Raw genomic sequence first — 21,248 nt, forward strand, 5'->3', positions numbered from 1 at the left:
CGTTGGTGGGTGGGAGCCAGTCTTGGAGGCGGGTGGGTGGCCATCAATGGGATCGCCGGGGGTGCACGGGGTGGAAGCGGGTGGGAACGGCTACACTACAGAAAAAAATGTTCATGAAAAGTGGGGTAAAATATTATTTACAAAAAAAATCTAAGAGATCTGGGAAGTGGAGGAGGGTTGTAAAAAAAAAAAGGAGGAAAAACAAGCATTTTTTTGGGAAACTGGGTACTGGCAGACAGCTGCCAGTACCCAAGATGGCTCACAGTAAGGTAGAGGGGGAGGGTTAGAGAGCTGTTTGGGGGGGGATCAGGGAGGTTGGGGGCTAAGGGGGGATCCTACACATCAGCATATGTAAATATGATAAAAAATATAAAAAAATAAATAAAAGATACCTTTTATTTTAGTACTGGCAGACTTTCTGCCAGTACTTAAGATGGCGGGGTGGGGGGAGGGAAGAGAGCTGTTTGGGAGGGATCAGGGGGTCTGATGTGTCAGGTGGGAGGCTGAGCTCTACACTAAAGCTAAAATTAACCCTGCAAGCTACCTAATTAACCCCTTGACTGCTAGACATAATACACGTGTGATGCGCAGCAGCATTTAGTGGCCTTCTAATTACCAAAAAGCAACGCCAAAGTCATATATGTCTGCTATTTCTGAACAAAGGGGATCCCAGAGAAGCATTTACAACCATTTGTGCCATAATTTCACAAGCTGTTTGTAAATAATTTCAGTGAGAAACCTAAAATTGTGAAAAAATTAACATTTTCTTTTTATTTGATCGCATTTGGCTGTGAAATGGTGGCATGAACTATACTAAAGTATGTGAAAAAGTGAACGATTTTTTTTTTTATTTGATCGCATTTGGCGGGGAAATGGTGGCATGAAATATACCAAAATGGGCCTAGATCAATACTTTGGGTTGTCTACTACACTACAGCTAAAATTAACCCTACAAGCTCCCTAATTAACCCCTTCACTGCTGGGCAAAATACACGTGTGGTGCGCAGCTGCATTTAACGGCTTTCTAATTACCAAAAAGCAACGCCAAAGCCATATATGTCTGCTATTTCTGAACAAAGGGGATCCCAGAGAAGCTTTTACAACAATTTGTGCCATAATTGCACAGGCTGTTTGTAAATAATTTCAGTGAGAAACCTAAAATTGTGAAAAAAATTAACATTTTCTTTTTATTTGATCGCATTTGGCGGTGAAATGGTGACATGAACTATACAAAGATGGGCCTAGATCAATTCTTGGGGTTGTCTACTATACTAAAGCTAAAATTAACCCTAGAAGCTCCCTACAGGCTCCCTAATTAACCCCTCCACTGCTGGGCATAATACACGTGTTGTGCGCAGTGGCATTTATCGGCCTTCTAATTACCAAAAAGCAATGCCAATGCCATATATGTCTGCTATTTCTGAACAAAGAGGATCCCAGAGAAGCTTTTACAACCATTTGTGCCATAATTGCACAAGTTGTTTGCAAATAATTTCAGTGAGAAACCTAAAGTTTGTGAAAAAAATTGTGAAAAAGTGAACATTTTTTTTTTATTTGATCTCATTTGGCGGTGAAATGGTGGCATGAAATATACCAAAATGGGCCTAGATCAATACATTGGGATGTCTTCTAAAAGAAATTATATACATGTCAAGGGATAATCAGGGATTCCTGAAAGATATCAGTGTCCCAATGTAACTAGCGCTAATTTTGAAAAAAAGTGGTTTGGAAATAGAAAAGTGCTACTTGTATTTATTGCCCTATAACTTGCAAAAAAAGCAAAGAACATGTAAACATTGGGTATTTCTAAACTCAGGACAAAATTTAGAAACTATTTAGCATGGGTTGTTTTTGGTGGTTGTAGATGTGTAACAGATTTTGGGGGTCAAAGTTAGAAAAAGTGTGTTTTTTCCATTTTTTCCTTATATTTTATATTTTTTTTTTATAGTAAATTATAAGATATGATGAAAATAATGGTATCTTTAGAAATTCAATTTAATGGCGAGAAAAACGGTATATAATATGTGGGGGTACAGTAAATGAGTAAGAGGAGAATTACAGCTAAACACAAACACAGCAAAAATAGCCTTGGTCCCAAACGGACAGAAAATGGAAAAGTGCTGTGGTCATTAAGGGGTTAAAAATGGAAGCAGGGCTGATAAAGGAAGCTATAGACCAGTTAGTCTGACATCAATAGTGGGGAAGATACTTGAAGGGATTTTAAGGGATTATATTGAGTATATATGTGTAAACAAGATTATGATTTCAAATCAGCATGGTTTAATGAGAAATAGATCATGTCAAACTAATCTAATTAGATTCTATGAGGAAGTAAGTAAAATATAGATAAAGGGGAATCAGATGAGATATATATATATATATATATATATATATATATATATATATAATGATTTCACAAAGGCGTTTAATACAGTGCCACATGAGAAATTAATGTAAAAAAGTAAGGGACTGGGAATAGCTGAAAATGTTAGCTTATGGATAACTGGATCAAAACAAGGAGCAACAAGTAGTAGTACGTAAATGGATCATGCTCAGTTTGGTATTCAGTACTGGGCCCTGTTATTTTTTAATATTTTTATTAATGACTTGGAGCAAGGATTAAATAGTAACATCTCTATTTTGCAGATGATACAAAGTTGTGTAAGGCCATTAGGTCAGGGCAGAATGGACTTGCTTTACAAGGGGATGTACAAAAATTACAATTGGCAGGTAAATTAGTAAAGTCAATCTGTCATGTACAGCATAGCCAAGTGACAACAGTTTGGCGCACAAAGGACTTTTCAGCCAAAGATCCTCTACTAATTCACAGTCAGACACACATAGCAACATTGGCTCCCAGATTAAGCTGCCATATGTGGACGGTTTGTGCACAGGGGGAACCGGTCACCTTTTTGACATATATGTGAATTTTATTTGAAGTATTAGTCCCTGATAGCTCATGCGGTTAGGATTCATACACTTTGTCTTATGTATATATTGTCTGTGGTATTTTTTACGATGTGTGTTCTCACATGTAGCAGCCCTTTAAGACTATTCTTTCGGCTGGCATATTTAGTGCTCCTCTCACTGTCTCTGGGAAAAGTCACCAGAGACAGGAGCGTTGAGAAGACCAGTCTGGGATAATATTACTGGGGTAGGAAAATGTGGTAGACGCTACTTTTCTGTGGTGTCCCACACTTGCTGTAAGCCTTTGCCGGTTGTGGTTATTTTAACTGCAGAGATCACAAGGACCATTTACAGGACTTTAGGTCTACGGGGAATCGCTAACCTTGTACCAGGGTATGTCTCAGTGCACACGGCATCAAGCAATTCTGAACGCAGCGCAGTAGTAACTTCCCTCTGGAAAGGAGGACATTATAATAGTCTGACAGACAAGTGGCTATCAGATAATAGTCCGGCCCGAGATAGATATATAGATAGATAGATTTGATAGATTAGATAGATAAATAGACAGATAGATTCGATAGACAATTTCCCAGACAGAGAATTAAAAAACGTGCGGGCAGGAACCCATGGTTAGGTTCCCAGAGGCGGTTGCGGCGCCCGAGGCTCTGATTAGAACAGAGCACTCTGGAGCTTATCTGCCCTCGGCCGAACTAGGAACATGCTTCGGCATTCTGTCCGTCGGCCAAATGTCCGTCAGACAGAATCCTGTCGGCCACATGTCCGTCTGCATTTTGTCAGAGCACCAATTTTGCTACCCTCTCAGTGCACATGATCGCACATACATCACCGCATTCCACACATGCTTTATAACATATGTGGAATACAGTGACATAAGTGCACTGTGAGGGTAGCAAAATTCGACGAGTACCAAAAATCGACAGAACACCGGTACCATTCATTCATTATCACCTTTCACACAGTACCTCAATTGATGCATGTGTTGGGAGGAATATGATCTATTTCATTAATTTGTTTAACACAAATCCCTACAGCTCTTGTTTTCCTCCACAGATTCTCCACAGACAGTGGTAACTCGCAGTGTGAAAGCAGGGGACAAACAGCCACATGTCATCACAGACATAAAGGTGAGCAGTTCATTAAAGGAGAGCAGTAACCATGAACTACAGAGCTGTTCTGTACGGCTATTTACATTTCCTATATAGAGTCAGGTTACCGTACCTGACATCTTCTCTTATCAGTTCTATTTAGTGGGAAATGTTATCATCGCTTATCAGGAAAGGCTAAAAGTCTATCAGGAAAAGTGAGCTCAAAGCTGTGACAAAGTTCTGCCTTACTGAAAGATTAATAGTATTGTTTCCTATCAGACTGTGTATTGTTGATCCCTTTTGTTCTGCTGGTCTTTCTCAGGACTGGATACAGCAGCATGCTGCAGACTTCATGGGAGATCCAGGCAGCTTGGAGGTGATAAGTGGCCTCCTTGACAAAGTGGCTAAAGAAAATCAGGAGATAAGACATATGCAAGCTAAACTACAGGTAACATTTGGTCTTAAATTAGGGTGCTCAGAATATCTTAAAGGGACACCATATTAAAAATAAACTTCCAAGATTTATATAGAGCATGCAATTTTAAACAACTTTCCAATGTATTCTTTTTTTTTTTCTTTTTTTTTGGCAGCAATGCAATTTATTTTATTAATAGTGGACTAATAACAAAGTAGATTATACGAATATGTAATTAGCAATAGGAAAAAGGTATTTTAGTGATTAAAGGGACAGTAAACCTTAAAAATAATGTTATATAATTCTGCACATAGTGCAGAATTATATAACATTATTTAAGTGCTATAGTTCTAAACAGCTTTTTTCTCTTCAAATAAGTAAAAATTACGGCGCTTTTACAGACCCGCTCTCTGCTCTCTGCTGAGCGGGTCTGTAATATTTAGTCAGCGCATCGGGCCAGCTGTATAGTCACAGCCCGGCCCGATCGCGCCATAAGACTAAGTGCAGCTCGCTCCTGTCACAGGAGCGAGCTGCACTTAGTGCTATGGCACGGTCGGGCCGGACTGTGACTATACAGCTGGCCCGATGCGCTGACTAAATATTACAGACCCGCTCAGCAGAGAGCGGGTCTGTAAAAGCGCCGTAATTTTTACTTATTTGAAGAGAAAAAAGCCGTTTAGAACTATAGCACTTAAATAATGTTATATAATTATGCACTATGTGCAGAATTATATAACATTATTTTCTCTTGTTAAGTGTAGTCAGTCCACGGGTCATCCATTACTTATGGAATATATCTCTTCCTAACAGGAAGCTGCAAGAGGATCACCCAAGCAGAGCTGCTATATAGCTCCTCCCCTCACATGTCATATTCAGTCATTCTCTTGCAGCCTAACTAAAGATAGGTCGCTGTGAGAGGTCTGTGGTGTTTTTTAACTTAGTTTATTTCTACAATCAAAAGTTTGTTATTTTAAATGGCACCGGAGTGTGCTGTTTATTCTCAGGCAGCATTAGAAGAAGAATCTGCCTGCGTTTTCTATGATCTTAGCAGACGTAACTAAGATCCACTGGCTGTTCTCATCTGAGGAGTGAGGTAACTTCAGAGAAGGGGAATAGCATGCAGGGCCCCCCTGCAAATGAGGTATGTGCAGTAAATTATTTTTCTGAGGAATGGAATTGACTGAGAAAATACTGCTGATACCATTGTAAAGTAAGTTCAGCCTTAAATGCAGTGATAGCGACTGGTATTAGGCTGATGAGTGTGTGTACACTGAATGTATTTTTCTAAGGAATGGAATTGACTCTGAAAATACTGTTAATACTGAAGTAATGTGTGAGCCTTAACTGCAGTAAAAGCGACTGGTAGCAGGCTTATTAATAACAATTCATAACTTTTCAAATGTATGTTTAAAACGTTTACTGGCATGTTAATCGTTTTTTGTGAGGTACTTGGTGATAAAACTTATTGGGGCATGATTTTTACCACATGGCCATCTTTGTTTTCTGCATAGAAACAGTTTTCTGAGCTTCCCCACTGTTGTAATATGAGTGGGAGGGGCCTATTTTAGCGCTTTTTTGCGCAGTAAAAATTCAGTCACAATCTGTCTACTTCATCCTCCATGATCCAGATCGTCTAGCTCAGGGGTCTTCAAAATTCATTTTGAGGGAGGTAATCAGTCACAGCAGACCTGTGACAGTGTGTTTTGACTGTGAGAAAAACGTTAATTATTAAATTGTTATCCGTTTTTGGGTATTAAGGGGTTAATCATCCATTTGCTGGTGGGTGCAATCCTTTGCTAACTTAATACATTTACTGTGAAAAATTGGTTGCTATAACTATTTTGGTTCATTGTTATTTCAACTGTGACAGCTTTTTGTGCTTCTTAAAGGCACAGTAGCGTTTTTTATATTGCTTGTAAATTTATTTAGAAAAGTATTTCCAAGCTTGCTAGTTTCATTGCTAGTCTGTTTAAACATGTCTGACACAGATGAATCTCTTTGTTCACTATGTTTAAAGGCCAATGTGGAGCCCAATAGAAATTTGTGTACTAATTGCATTGATGCTACTTTAAATAAAAGTCAATCTTTACATGTAAAGAAATTATCACCAGACAACGAGGGGGAAGTTATGCCGACTAACTCTCCTCACGTGTCAGTACCTTCGCCTCCCGCTCAGGAGGTGCGTGATTTTGTGGCGCCAAGTACATCAGGGAGGCCCTTACAAATCACTTTGCAAGACATGGCTACTGTTATGACAGAAGTATTATCTAAATTGCCAGAATTAAGAGGCAAGCGCGATAGCTCTGGGTTAAGGACAGAGCGCGCGGATGAGGTGAGAGCCATGTCAGATACTGCGTCACAATTTGCAGAACATGAAGACGGAGAGCTTCATTCTGTGGGTGACGGATCTGATCCAGGGAGACTGGATTCAGAGATTTCTAATTTTAAATTTAAGCTTGAGAACCTCCGCATATTGCTAGGGGAGGTATTAGCGGCTCTGAATGATTGTAACACGGTTGCAATTCCAGAAAAATTATGTAGGTTGGATAGATACTATGCGGTACCGGTGTGTACTGACGTGTTTCCTATACCTAAAAGGCTTACAGAGATTATTAGCAAGGAGTGGGATAGACCTGGTGTGCCTTTTTCCCCTCCTCCCATATTAAGGAAAATGTTTCCTATAGACGCCACCACACGAGACTTAAGGCAGACGGTCCCTAAGGTGGAGGGAGCAGTTTCTACTTTAGCTAAGCGTACCACTATCCCGGTGGAGGATAGTTGTGCCTTTTCAGATCCAATGGATAAGAAATTAGAGGGTTACCTTAAGAAAATGTTTGTTCAACAAGGTTTTATCTTACAGCCCCTTGCATGCATTGCGCCTGTCACTGCTGCGGCGGCATTCTGGTTTGAGTCTCTGGAAGAGGCCATTCGCACAGCTCCATTGGATGAAATTATGAACAAGCTTAAAGCACTTAAGCTAGCTAACGCATTTGTTTCTGATGCCGTTGTACATTTAACCAAACTTACGGCTAAGAACTCCGGATTCGCCATCCAAGCGCTCAGAGCGCTATGGCTTAAATCCTGGTCAGCTGACGTGACTTCTAAATCTAAATTGCTTAATATTCCTTTCAAAGGGCAGACCTTATTCGGGCCCGGCTTGAAAGAAATTATAGCTGACATTACGGGAGGTAAGGGCCATGCTCTACCTCAGGACAGGGCCAAATCAAAGGCCAAACAGTCTAATTTTCGTGCCTTTCGTAACTTCAAGGCAGGAGCAGCATCAACTTCCTCCGCTCCAAAACAGGAAGGAGCTGTTGCTCGTTACAGGCAGGGCTGGAAAGTTAACCAGTCCTGGAACAAGGGCAAGCAGGCCAAGAAACCTGCTGCTGCCCCCAAGACGGCATGAAGAGAGGGCCCCCTATCCGGAAACGGATCTAGTGGGGGGCAGACTTTCTCTCTTCGCCCAGGCTTGGGCAAGAGATGTCCAGGATCCCTGGGCGTTGGAGATCATATCTCAGGGATATCTCCTGGACTTCAAAACTTCTCCTCCACGAGGGAGATTTAATCTTTCAAGGTTATCAGCAAACCAAATAAAGAAAGAGGCGTTTCTACGCTGTGTACAAGACCTCTTACTAATGGGGGTGATCCACCCAGTTCCGCGGACGGAACACGGGCAGGGATTCTATTCAAATCTATTTGTAGTTCCCAAGAAAGAGGGAACCTTCAGACCAATCTTGGACTTAAAAATCCTAAACAAATTTCTAAGAGTTCCATCATTCAAAATGGAAACTATTCGAACCATCCTTCCCATGATCCAAGAGGGTCAGTACATGACCACAGTGGACTTAAAGGATGCCTACCTTCACATACCGATTCACAAGGATCATTATCGGTACCTAAGACTTGCTTTCCTAGACAGGCATTACCAGTTTGTAGCTCTTCCCTTCGGATTAGCTACGGCTCCAAGAATCTTTACAAAAGTTCTGGGCTCACTTCTGGCGGTACTAAGACCGCGAGGCATATCGGTGACTCCGTACCTAGACGACATTCTGATACAAGCGTCAAGTTTTCAAACTGCCAAGTCTCATACAGAGATAGTTCTGGCATTTCTGAGGTCGCATGGGTGGAAGGTGAACATGGAAAAGAGTTCTCTATTACCACTTACAAGAGTTCCCTTTCTAGGGACTCTTATAGATTCTGTAGAGATGAAAATTTACCTGACAGAGGCCAGGTTATCAAAACTTCTAAATGCTTGCCGTGTCCTTCATTCCATTCCACACCCGTCTGTAGCTCAGTGCATGGAAGTAATCGGCTTAATGGTAGCGGCAATGGACATAGTACCATTTGCGCGCCTGCATCTCAGACCGCTGCAATTGTGCATGCTAAGTCAGTGGAACGGGGATTACTCAGATTTGTCCCCCCTACTAAATCTGGATCAAGAGACCAGAGATTCTCTTCTATGGTGGCTTTCTCGGCCACATCTGTCCAAGGGGATGACCTTTCGCAGGCCAGATTGGACGATTCTGATAGCGCCTGCGTGGCCACGCAGGACCTGGTATGCAGACCTAGTGGACATGTCGTCCTGTCCACCGTGGTCTCTGCCTCTGAGACAGGACCTTCTTTAATATATTTATTTATTTCCAGCAATATATAACATTATAAATGATCATATGTAGTAAAAAAAGAAAAAAAATACATTATTTCCTGCGCCACACAGGGCCAGATGGTGTTTTGCCACGCAGGGCCATATCACAGTAGAAGAGCAACTGCAAGTTTTTCCATATTTACACATCTTGCTGGGTTTTCTTTCCCCCCCCCCCCTAAAAACCTATCCTACAACACCATTAGGGAGTACTTCCTAACAAACGAAAAAAGAAAGAAAGAAAAGGAAAGAGAGAAAGGAGAAAACACCAACTTCAATATGAACCACACACTTAATAATGTGCTGAGCATTAAAGGTAATTCCTTTCGACCTATCCCTAAGTCTCTACGTTTTGTGCTACCCATTATAGTCTGTTCTTGACTGGTACTCGTATTCCCTTGTCATTCATTCATTCTGCACTGCCCATCCATCCATCCATAAGGGAAAAAAAAAAGAAAAAAAATTGGTAATTAAATATTCATATCGATTTGCCTTCCCCTTCCCTTCCAGCTCCTCTCCCACCCCCGTTCTATATATCATATTATGTTGCAGTAACCCAGTCTCCCCTCAGGTTTGCTTCCGGCATAAATAAAGTGTCCCTAAAAGGGGATATGATTGATTTCTGAGTATTATTGTCCAGTGTCTTGATAAGTTTCCCCCATTTATCAAAAAATTTCTCTATGTTGACTTCCATTTGTATTGTAGCCTGTTCTAAGAATAATTGATGAATTACCCCATTCTTGAATTCCGAAAACTTAGGTTCTTTCTGGGACTGCCAGTTTTTCAGAATTATTTTCCTACCTATGAGAATAGCTGTGTTCAATAATAGGGAGAGCTCCCCTACTTCCTCTACTGAAGTTAGGAAGAACACATTCTGCTTATTGATGCATATATAAGTCCTAGAGATTTTGGTGGCCCAAAATGAGATCTTACCCCAAAATCTCTGCATTACTGGGCATGACCATAACAAATGGGTGAAATCTGCTAAACGATATTTACATCTAATACAGAAAGAGGTCTCCCTCTCGTTGGACCAGTATGATCTCAGCTTGGGAGTGCTATAATACTTATACAAAATCTTAAATTGTTGTTCTCTATAATATTCCCCTCTCATAGCTTTGACAGCCCTCTTAATAGAGCTTGTCAATACCTCTGTTTCTACCTCCCCCTCAAAAAAATCTTCCCAGATTAATGTGAGATATTTAATATTACTCAGCTCTTGACTACTTAGCATTAAAGTATAAATCGGTGAAATAGAGAGTTTTCCTATTTTAAATAATAATAGTATATTTTGAAAGGCTTTATTTTGCCAGTCCAAATTTGTTATTTTCAAAATTTGCTCGGCATAATGCCGAACTTGCAGGTAGGCAAAGAACTGGGAGTTGGAAATCCCAAATTCACATTTACATTCGTCAAAGGTTTTCACTCTGTTTTCCTCTAAGTTAACCAATTGAATCAAGTAACTAATCCCAGCCTCCGTCCAAGTTCCAAATCTTAACGAGTCATAACCTGCCAAGAAATCTGGGTTCCCCCTTATAGTTAGGTACGGGGAGGCCCTATAGTCAAAACCTGTTTTCTCCAACATAGGTGTGTCCGGTCCACGGCGTCATCCTTACTTGTGGGGATATTCTCTTCCCCAACAGGAAATGGCAAAGAGCCCAGCAAAGCTGGTCACATGATCCCTCCTAGGCTCCGCCTACCCCAGTCATTCTCTTTGCCGTTGCACAGGCAACATCTCCACGGAGATGGTTAAGAGTTTTTTGGTGTTTAAATGTAGTTTTTATCCTTCAATCAAGTGTTTGTTATTTTAAAATAGTGCTGGTATGTACTATTTACTCTGAAACAGAAAAGAGATGAAGATTTCTGTTTGTAAGAGGAAGATGATTTTAGCAAACGTTACTAAAATCGATTGCTGTTTCCACACAGGACTGTTGAGATGAAGTAACTTCAGTTGGGGGAAACAGTTGGCAGACTTTTCTGCTTGAGGTATGACTGGCCACATTTCTAACAAGACTATGTAATGCTGGAAGGCTGTCATTTTCCCCTATGGGGACCGGTAAGCCATTTTCTTAGATTAAGTAAAAGAATAAAGGGCTTCATAAGGGCTTAAAAAACTGGTAGACATTTTTCTGGGCTAAAACGATTACTTTGCTAGGCATATTTTGCAGATTATAACTCTTAATAGTTATTATAATCTTGGGGATTGTTTTAAAAAAACGGCAGGCACTGTATTGGACACCTTTTTCAGATGGGGGCCTTTTCTAGTCATAGGTAGAGCCTCATTTTCGCGCCACTAATGCGCAGTTGTTTTTGGAGAGCAAGGCATGCAGATGCATGTGTGAGGAGCTAAGAACCACTGAAAAAGCTTATAGAAGGCATCATTTGGTATCGTATTCCCCTCTGGGCTTGGTTGGGTCTCAGCAAAGCAGATACCTGGGACTGTATAGGGGTTAAATGTAAAAACGGCTCCGGTTCCGTTATTTTAAGGGTTAAAGCTTTCAAATTTGGTGTGCAATACTTTTAAGGCTTTAAGACACTGTGGTGAAATTTTGGTGAATTTTGAACAATTCCTTCATACTTTTTCACATATTCAGTAATAAAGTGTGTTCAGTTTAAAATTTAAAGTGACAGTAACGGTTTTATTTTAAAACGTTTTTTGTGCTTTGTTGACAAGTTTAAGCCTGTTTAACATGTCTGAACCATCAGATAAGCGATGTTCTATATGTATGAAAACCAAGGTTTCTCCCCATTTAAATTTATGTGATGATTGTGCCATAGTGTCCAAACAAAGTAGGGACAATGATACCACAGATAATGATATTGCCCAAGATGATTCCTCAAATGAGGGGAGTAAGCATGATACTGCATCATCCCCTTCTGTGTCTACACCAGTTTTGCCCACACAAGAGGCCCCTAGTACATCTAGTGCGCCAATACTTATTACCATGCAACAATTAACGGCTGTAATGGATAATTCTATTGCAAACATTTTATCCAAAATGCCTACTTATCAGAGAAAGCGCGATTGCTCTGTTTTAAACACTGAAGAGCAAGAGGACGCTGATGATAACTGTTCTGACATACCCTCACACCAATCTGAAGGGGCCAGGAGGGAGGTTTTGTCTGAGGGAGAAATTTCAGATTCAGGAAAAATTTCTCAACAAGCTGAACCTGATGTTGTAACATTTAAATTTAAATTAGAACATCTCCGCGCACTGCTTAAGGAGGTATTATCTACTCTGGATGATTGTGACAATTTGGTCATTCCAGAGAAATTATGTAAGATGGACAAGTTCCTAGAGGTTCCGGTGCCCCCCGATGCTTTTCCTATACCCAAGCGGGTGGCGGACATAGTAAATAAGGAGTGGGAAAGGCCCGGCATACCTTTTGTTCCTCCCCCTATATTTAAAAAATTATTTCCTATAGTCGACCCCAGAAAGGACTTATGGCAGACAGTCCCCAAGGTCGAGGGGGCGGTTTCTACTCTAAACAAACGCACTACTATTCCTATAGAAGATAGTTGTGCTTTCAAAGATCCTATGGATAAAAAATTAGAGGGTTTGCTTAAAAAGATGTTTGTTCAGCAAGGTTACCTTCTACAACCAATTTCATGCATTGTTCCTGTCACTACGGCAGCGTGTTTCTGGTTTGAAGAACTAGAAAAGTCGCTCAATAAAGAATCTTCGTATGAGGAGGTTATGGACAGAGTTCAAGCACTTAAATTGGCTAACTCTTTTATTTTAGATGCCGCTTTGCAATTAGCTAGATTAGCGGCGAAAAATTCAGGGTTTACTATCGTGGCGCGCAGAGCGCTTTGGCTAAAGTCTTGGTCAGCGGATGTGTCTTCCAAGACAAAATTGCTTAACATCCCTTTCAAGGGTAAAACACTGTTTGGTCCTGATTTGAAAGAGATTATTTCAGACATCACCGGGGGAAAGGGCCACGCCCTCCCTCAGGATAGGTCTTTTAAGGCTAAAAATAAGCCTAATTTTCGTCCCTTTCGCAGAAACGGACCAGCCTCTAATTCTACATCCTCTAAGCAAGAGGGTAATACTTCACAACCCAAACCAGCCTGGAGACCGATGCAAGGCTGGAACAAGGGTAAGCAGGCCAAGAAGCCTGCCACTGCTACCAAAACAGCATGAAGGGATGGCCCCCGATCCGGGACCAGATCTGGTGGGGGGCAGACTTTCTCTCTTTGCTCAGGCTTGGGCAAGAGATGTTCAGGATCCTTGGGCACTAGAAATAGTTTCTCAAGGTTATCTCCTAGAATTCAAGGAACTACCCCCAAGGGGAAGGTTCCATAGGTTTCAATTATCTTCAAACCAAATAAAAAGACAGGCATTCTTACATTGTGTAGAAGACCTGTTAAAGATGGGAGTAATTCATCCAGTTCCAATAGGAGAACAAGGGATGGGGGTTTTACTCCAACCTGTTCATAAGTTCCCAAAAAAGAGGGAACATTCAGACCAATTTTAGATCTCAAGATCCTAAACAAATTTCTCAGGGTTCCATCGTTCAAAATAGAAACCATTCGAACGATCCTTCCCACCATCCAGGAAGGTCAATTTATGACCACGGTGGATTTAAAGGATGCGTACCTACATATTCCTATCCACAAGGAACATCATCAGTTCCTAAGGTTCGCTTTTCTGGACAAGCATTACCAGTTTGTGGCACTTCCATTCGGATTAGCCACTGCTCCGAGAATTTTCACAAAGGTACTAGGGCCAAGGGGCATTGCAGTAGTACCTTACTTGGACGACATCCTGATTCAAGCGTCGTCTCTGTCAAAAGCAAAGGCTCATACGGACATCGTCCTAGCCTTTCTCAGATCTCACGGATGGAAAGTGAACAAGGAAAAAAGTTCTCTGTCCCCGTCAACAAGAGTTCCCTTCTTGGGAACAATAATAGATTCCTTAGAAATGAGGATTTTTCTGACAGAGGTCAGAAAATCAAAAATTCTAAGCTCTTGTCAAGTACTTCATTCTGTTCTTCGTCCTTCCATAGCGCAGTGCATGGAAGTAATAGGATTGATGGTTGCAGCAATGGACATAGTTCCTTTTGCAAGAATTCATCTAAGACCATTACAACTGTGCATGCTCAGACAGTGGAATGGGGATTATACAGACTTGTCTCCGACGATTCAAGTAGATCAAAAGACCAGAGATTCACTCCGTTGGTGGCTGATCCTGGACAACCTGTCACAGGGAATGAGCTTCCGCAGACCAGAGTGGGTCATCGTCACGACCGACGCCAGTCTGGTGGGCTGGGGCGCGGTCTGGGAACCCCTGAAAGCTCAGGGTCTATGGTCTCGGGAAGAATCTCTTCTCCCGATAAACATTCTGGAACTGAGAGCGATATTCAATGCTCTCAAAGCTTGGCCTCAACTAGCAAAGGCCAAATTCATAAGGTTTCAATCAGACAACATGACGACTGTTGCATATATCAACCATCAGGGGGGAACAAGAAGTTCCCTGGCGATGGAGGAAGTGACCAAGATAATTCAATGGGCGGAGGATCACTCCTGCCACTTGTCTGCAATCCACATCCCAGGAGTGGAAAATTGGGAAGCGGATTTTCTGAGTCGTCAGACATTCCATCCGGGGGAGTGGGAACTCCATCCGGAAATCTTTGCCCAAATAACTCAATTATGGGGCATTCCAGACATGGATCTGATGGCCTCTCGTCAGAACTTCAAGGTTCCTTGCTACGGGTCCAGATCCAGGGATCCCAAGGCGACTCTAGTAGATGCACTAGTAGCACCTTGGACCTTCAACCTAGCTTATGTATTCCCACCGTTTCCTCTCATTCCCAGGCTGGTAGCCAGGATCAATCAGGAGAGGGCTTCGGTGATCTTGATAGCTCCTGCATGGCCACGCAGGACTTGGTATGCAGACCTGGTGAATATGTCATCGGCTCCACCATGGAAGCTACCTTTGAGACAGGACCTTCTTGTTCAAGGTCCATTCGAACATCCGAATCTGGTTTCCCTCCAACTGACGGCTTGGAGATTGAACGCTTGATTTTATCAAAGCGTGGGTTTTCAGATTCTGTAATAGATACTCTGATTCAGGCCAGAAAGCCTGTAACTAGAAAAATTTACCATAAAATATGGAAAAAATATATCTGTTGGTGTGAATCTAAAGGATTCCCATGGAACAAGATAAAAATTCCTAAGATTCTATCCTTTCTACAAGAAGGTTTGGAGAAAGGATTATCTGCAAGTTCTCTGAAGGGACAGATCTCTGCTTTATCTGTTTTACTTCACAAAAGGCTGGCAGCTGTGCCAGACGTTCAAGCGTTTGTTCAGGCTCTGGTTAGAATCAAGCCTGTTTACAGACCTTTGACTCCTCCCTGGAGTCTAAATCTAGTTCTTTCAGTTCTTCAAGGGGTTCCGTTTGAACCCTTACATTCCGTAGATATTAAGTTATTATCTTGGAAAGTTTTGTTTTTGGTTGCAATTTCTTCTGCTAGAAGAGTTTCAGAGTTATCTGCTCTGCAGTGTTCTCCGCCCTATCTGGTGTTCCATGCAGATAAGGTGGTTTTGCGTACTAAGCCTGGTTTTCTTCCGAAAGATGTTTCCAACAAAAATATTAACCAGGAGATAGTTGTACCTTCTTTGTGTCCGAATCCAGTTTCAAAGAAGGAACGTTTGTTACACAATTTGGACGTAGTCCGTGCTCTAAAATTCTATTTAGAGGCTACTAAAGATTTCAGACAAACATCTTCTTTGTTTGTTGTTTATTCTGGTAAAAGGAGAGGTCAAAAAGCAACTTTTACCTCTCTTTCTTTTTGGTTTAAAAGCATTATCCGATTGGCTTATGAGACTGCCGGACGGCAGCCTCCTGAAAGAATCACAGCTCACTCCACTAGGGCTGTGGTTTCCACATGGGCCTTCAAGAACGAGGCTTCTGTTGACCAGATATGTAAGGCAGCGACTTGGTCTTCACTGCACACTTTTGCCAAATTTTACAAATTTGATACTTTTGCTTCTTCGGAGGCTATTTTTGGGAGAAAGGTTTTGCAAGCCGTGGTGCCTTCCATTTAGGTGACCTGATTTGCTCCCTCCCTTCATCCGTGTCCTAAAGCTTTGGTATTGGTTCCCACAAGTAAGGATGACGCCGTGGACCGGACACACCTATGTTGGAGAAAACAGAATTTATGCTTACCTGATAAATTACTTTCTCCAACGGTGTGTCCGGTCCACGGCCCGCCCTGGTTTTTTTTAATCAGGTCTGATGAATTATTTTCTCTAACTACAGTCACCACGGTATCATATGGTTTCTCCTATGCATATTTCCTCCTGTACGTCGGTCGAATGACTGGGGTAGGCGGAGCCTAGGAGGGATCATGTGACCAGCTTTGCTGGGCTCTTTGCCATTTCCTGTTGGGGAAGAGAATATCCCCACAAGTAAGGATGACGCCGTGGACCGGACACACCGTTGGAGAAAGTAATTTATCAGGTAAGCATAAATTCTGTTTTCGCACAAAATTTCCTCCAGGCTCTGATTGGCTGAATTATAATTGTTAATTGTCTTAGCTCTTTAGGAATCTTGGATGTAGGCATATGCGCGAGGGCTTTGAGGGAGAGAGGTGCGACCAGTCCCTCCTCCACATCACATAGCGAGAAATTATTTGTTCCTTGGAACCAATCAATAACATACTTTATATTGGCCGCAATGTTATACGCCTCTATATCCGGGATGGCTAGTCCCCCCCCCCCTCCCTCCTTGCACACATACGTTTAAGCGCTATTCTAGGCCTTCTTTCCTTCCAAATAAATCGTCTTATAATTTTATTAATTATCTCGCTATCTTTTTTCAATAATAAAAGTGGCAGTGCCTGAAATATGTATAAGAATTTAGGTAGTGAGATCATTTTGATTAACTGAACTCTGCCGGACAAAGATAAGGGTAGATTCATCCACCTCTCTATATCTTTCTCGAAAGAGCTAATAAGTGTTGAAAAATTTAATTTATACCAATTCCTCGGGTCTGCTGTGAACTTGATTCCCAAATACGTAATGTATTCTTTTGCCTCTTTGAACGGGGTTGTAGGTGAGTTTTTATCCTTTATTAACCACAGTATTTCCGATTTGTCCTTGTTAATAGCAAACCCCGTAAAGGACTGAAATCTGTCCAAGGTATTGATAATCAGGGACAAGTTATTTTCCAAATTCTGCGTAAAAATGAGGAGATCGTCTGCGTATATAGCTTGCTGGATTTTAAAAGCACCAATATCGATTCCCTCCAATTTTCCCCTAAAATATATGGCCAGAGGCTCCAATGCTAGATTGAAGAGCAGGGGTGAGATAGGACACCCCTGCCTTGTGCCCCGTTGCAAGCAGAATTTATCTGAGAGGCTAGAGTTGATTACTAGCGCAGCTACAGGTGCATTATACAGCTTGAGGAGGACATTTAAAAAATTACCTCTGAATCCAAACTTTTCTAATGATGTGAACATATGGTCCCAGATCAGCGAGTCGAAGGCCTTCTGTGTGTCTATAGTTATCACTGCCGCATCTTTCGCTGTGAATATGCCTTCTTTAATTGCCATATCACAGTAATCTATCACTACCTCCAACTTCCTGAGATTTTTAACCAATGTTCTCCCTTTCATAAATCCAGTTTGGTCTGGATGTATAAGTGGACTGATAGCCAGTTGTAGCCTGTTTGCCAGAATGTGTGTCAGTATCTTATAATCCACATTCAGTAGTGATATGGGCCTATACGATTCCATCTTACTTAGATCCTTCCCTTGTTTTGGTAATAAAACAATCCTAGATTCATTAAAGTAACTAGAGGGGGACTCCCCCTCGTGAAGAAAAGAGTTATATATTTCCCTCACTGTTGGAGTAATTTTCTCTTCAAGAATCTTGTATAATTCTCCTGGGATATCATCAGGGCCAGGTGCCTTGTTGAGCTTCAAATTTTGAATAGCTTTTTGAACTTCATCATCGGTGATCTGGGCGTTTAGATTCATAAGATCTTCCTTTGCTACTTGAGGTACCTTAATAGTACCCCAAAACGCCTCCTTCTCCTGTTGGTCTACCTCCCTTTTCCCATATAGTTCTTTAAAATACTGTTGAAACTCCTGAGTGATTTCTGACGACAGGCTAACTGTTTTGTCCTTGACTTTGATCATTGTTATAGGCTTGCATCCTTTTTGAGACTTAACCATATTGGCTAAGAATTTCCCAGTTTTATTACCATAGGACATACATTTACTATTCCTTTTAATTTCAGATTGTGTCTCTTTTAGGACACACCAAGTGTCCCTCTGTTTTTTGGCATCTATGTATTGCCTCCAGTTCTCATTATTATTGTTTTGTAAATACCTTTGATACTTATTCACTATTTGATTAGTAAGTTGCATCCAATATTTATTATTTATTTTCTTCCTTTTAACAAGGAAGGCCAGAATTTCACCACGAATCACGGCCTTAAAGGCCTGCCAAAATATTTCCTTACTCTTAACTGAATCTTTATTATTAAGGGCATATTCGTCCCATTTACTGCATAAGAAATTTCGAAATCTAAGATTTGTGTATAAATATTTCGGAAAAAAGAATTTATTCCCGGGTGTACTATTACCGTTTGTTACTAAACGTAGCAATATTGGTGCATGATCCGATATTGTGATTGGGGTAATTGTAGCTTTTTGAACTAGAGAGAATAGGTTTTTACTAATTAGAAACATGTCTATCCGCGAGAGTGATTTGTGTGCTTTAGACAAGCAAGTGTATTCTTGAGTATCTGGAAAATTATTTCTCCAAATATCCAATAAATCCAAATTATAACACAATTTTTTAAAGATTCTAGAGTCCCTATTTCCGACATGTTCCCTATTCCCTGTCCTTTTCCTGTCCATAATTTCAGATGCCACCATGTTTAGATCTCCTCCTATTACCATATTCTGTCCTAATTCTGCCAATTTGGCTTGCAATAAGTTCCAAAATGGGCCCTTCTTTTCGTTTGGACCATATATGTTACACAGTATAATTATCTTCCCCCCAATTTCCAACTTCAAAATAATAAACCTACCCTGAGGGTCTATTTCCTTTTGGAGAATCTGATATTGTAAATTATTTCTAAACAAAATAGCCACTCCTTTCTTCCTCCGGTTACCGGGGGCGTACACTACCTCCCCAACCCATCCCCATCTTAGTTTCTGGCTTTCCGTACTATTTAAGTGCGTTTCCTGTAGCATACCTATATCTACCTTTAATTTATTCAAATACTGTAAGACCATCTTCCTTTTGATTGGCGAGGTAAAAATCCCCACATTCCATGAGCCTATGTTATAGTTCTTAGTCATTCTTGTTTATGCAGTGGGGGTAAGCCATAACTGAAAGGGAGTGAGAGAAGAAAGAAAGGAAGAGGGGAAAGGAGAAAAAAAAAAAAAGGTCGCAAACACCCATACTCATTCACACAACCCTCCCTCATCCTCCACCCCCCTTCATCCTTATCCAACAGTTCCATGTTCAAATTGTCCCAATTTTTGCTTTTCCTCCCTTAGGAAATTTTCTGCTTCTTGTGGATTCTCAAAAGTTTTAAACCCCTCCTGAGTTTTAATGCTAATTTTAGCTGGGTAGAGTAGCCTAATTGATCTACCTTCCTGTATTAGGCGAGAGCATAGAGGTGCACACTGTCTTCTCCTAGTGGAAGTCTCAAACGAGAAATCTTGGAAAATAAGAAATTTCTTATTTTGATACATAGCACCCTTTTGAAGCCTAAAAGCTCTTAAAATCTTAGCCTTGTCCTGAAAGTTTAAATACCTGATAATAATAGGTCTAGGTCTATCCTTGCCTTCCTCCTGCTGCCTGGGAGCCCCAATCCTATGTGCCCGTTCAACTGGTAGGCCCTGCTCTCCCTCAGGCATAGAGAGTATAGAGGGTAACTGAACTGCTGCAAAATGTAACAAATCCTTTTCTAAAAGGGTTTCAGAAATGCCAATTATTCTCAAGTTATTTCTCCTCGATCTGTTCTCGAGATCCTCCACTTTATCATTTAAGTATTTAACCTGTTTCCGTATTATTGTTAATTCCTGATCTTTCTCAATGTCCCTATCCTCTAGGTCTGAGATGCGTTGTTCCACCAGGCCTACTCTAGCCAGTATTTGTTTTGTTTCCTGTGAGATAGACTCTATAGTATTTTGTATAGCCTCAAACTTGGGCATGAAAAGTGCACTCATCTGTTTCAGCAGCTCAGTGTTAGTTGTCAAATCAGGCCCTGCCTCCTGCGAGGTTTCTGAACTTAGTTCTGTACTACGTCTGGGTTGTTTTTTCTCTTGTTGCCTTCTCCCTGTCATATTTACAATTTTATTTCCAGCGGACACTGAAATAAATTTATCCATAAGGGACTTGGCACTATTGTCCCTGCTTTCCCTATATAACTTCCTCGTATTTGTGTCTCCTTCTATCACTGTCCTCCTTTTGATTAGCCTTTTAGCAGCTGTGAAGCTCCTATTGACCTCTCCTCTTTTGTCCTCAAGGTTCCTCTATATATTGTTATTACCAAAACCAATATTAAAGCAGAGCTAAGAAAAGAAGAAAAGTCTTACAGCTTCTCTTCCTCTCCTCCCTCCCTGACTTATCCCCAAACACCCACATAGTGCATAGTGCCAAAATCACTATATGAGCGAACACAGTGACATAAACACACAGTGCATATACCTTACAAAAGTGATATAATACTTAATTAGATTCCTATCAAAATCAATCCCATATATCCTACTATTCCCAAAGTCAAAGGGCTATTTATGTGTCTAGTGCCCCTGTCTTCTGTCTTTAAACCTAATTTACATTAATTCTACAGTGCACAGTTTCTAAATCAATAAATAAGATACAAAAAAGAAGTAACAAATCCAACATCCCTTCAGGACTTGTAAATAAAGAATGAATAACTAAATGTGATACTTAAATAGCTTCTGTGCCATCACAGTCCCAAATGTCCAAATGTGTTGAATAACAAAATAAGAGTCCTTTCTTCCCCTAGATATTTCCTCTGGGCAATCTGGGGTGATCCTTTATCCGTGTCCTAGTTTCTCCCCAGTTTTTGCTTCAGCGAATCTGTTGAAATAAAAGAAAGAAGGGGTGCCCCATGTGTGTATCCATAAAAAAGGTGAAGATAAACCTAGGCTAGGGCCATACAGGGTACTCACATGTTCCAGAGGC

At 41.0% G+C, this 21,248-nt stretch overlaps 1 protein-coding gene across 5 annotated transcripts in view; it reads left to right on the forward strand.

Annotated features, from left to right (window-relative positions):
* LOC128650016 (phosphomevalonate kinase) overlaps positions 1 to 21,248 on the forward strand; it is a 227,400-nt gene that overhangs the window by 133,079 nt on the left and 73,073 nt on the right. For all 5 annotated transcript variants that reach the window (XM_053703677.1, XM_053703685.1, XM_053703658.1 and 2 more), the window contains 2 exons: positions 3,979 to 4,052; positions 4,336 to 4,461. In XM_053703677.1, the coding sequence (XP_053559652.1) occupies positions 3,979 to 4,052; positions 4,336 to 4,461 (200 nt within the window). The remainder of the gene's footprint in view (positions 1 to 3,978; positions 4,053 to 4,335; positions 4,462 to 21,248) is intronic.

The sequence above is a fragment of the Bombina bombina genome, chromosome 1 (assembly GCF_027579735.1).
Source record: "Bombina bombina isolate aBomBom1 chromosome 1, aBomBom1.pri, whole genome shotgun sequence".
NCBI classification, from domain to species: Eukaryota; Metazoa; Chordata; class Amphibia; order Anura; family Bombinatoridae; genus Bombina; species Bombina bombina.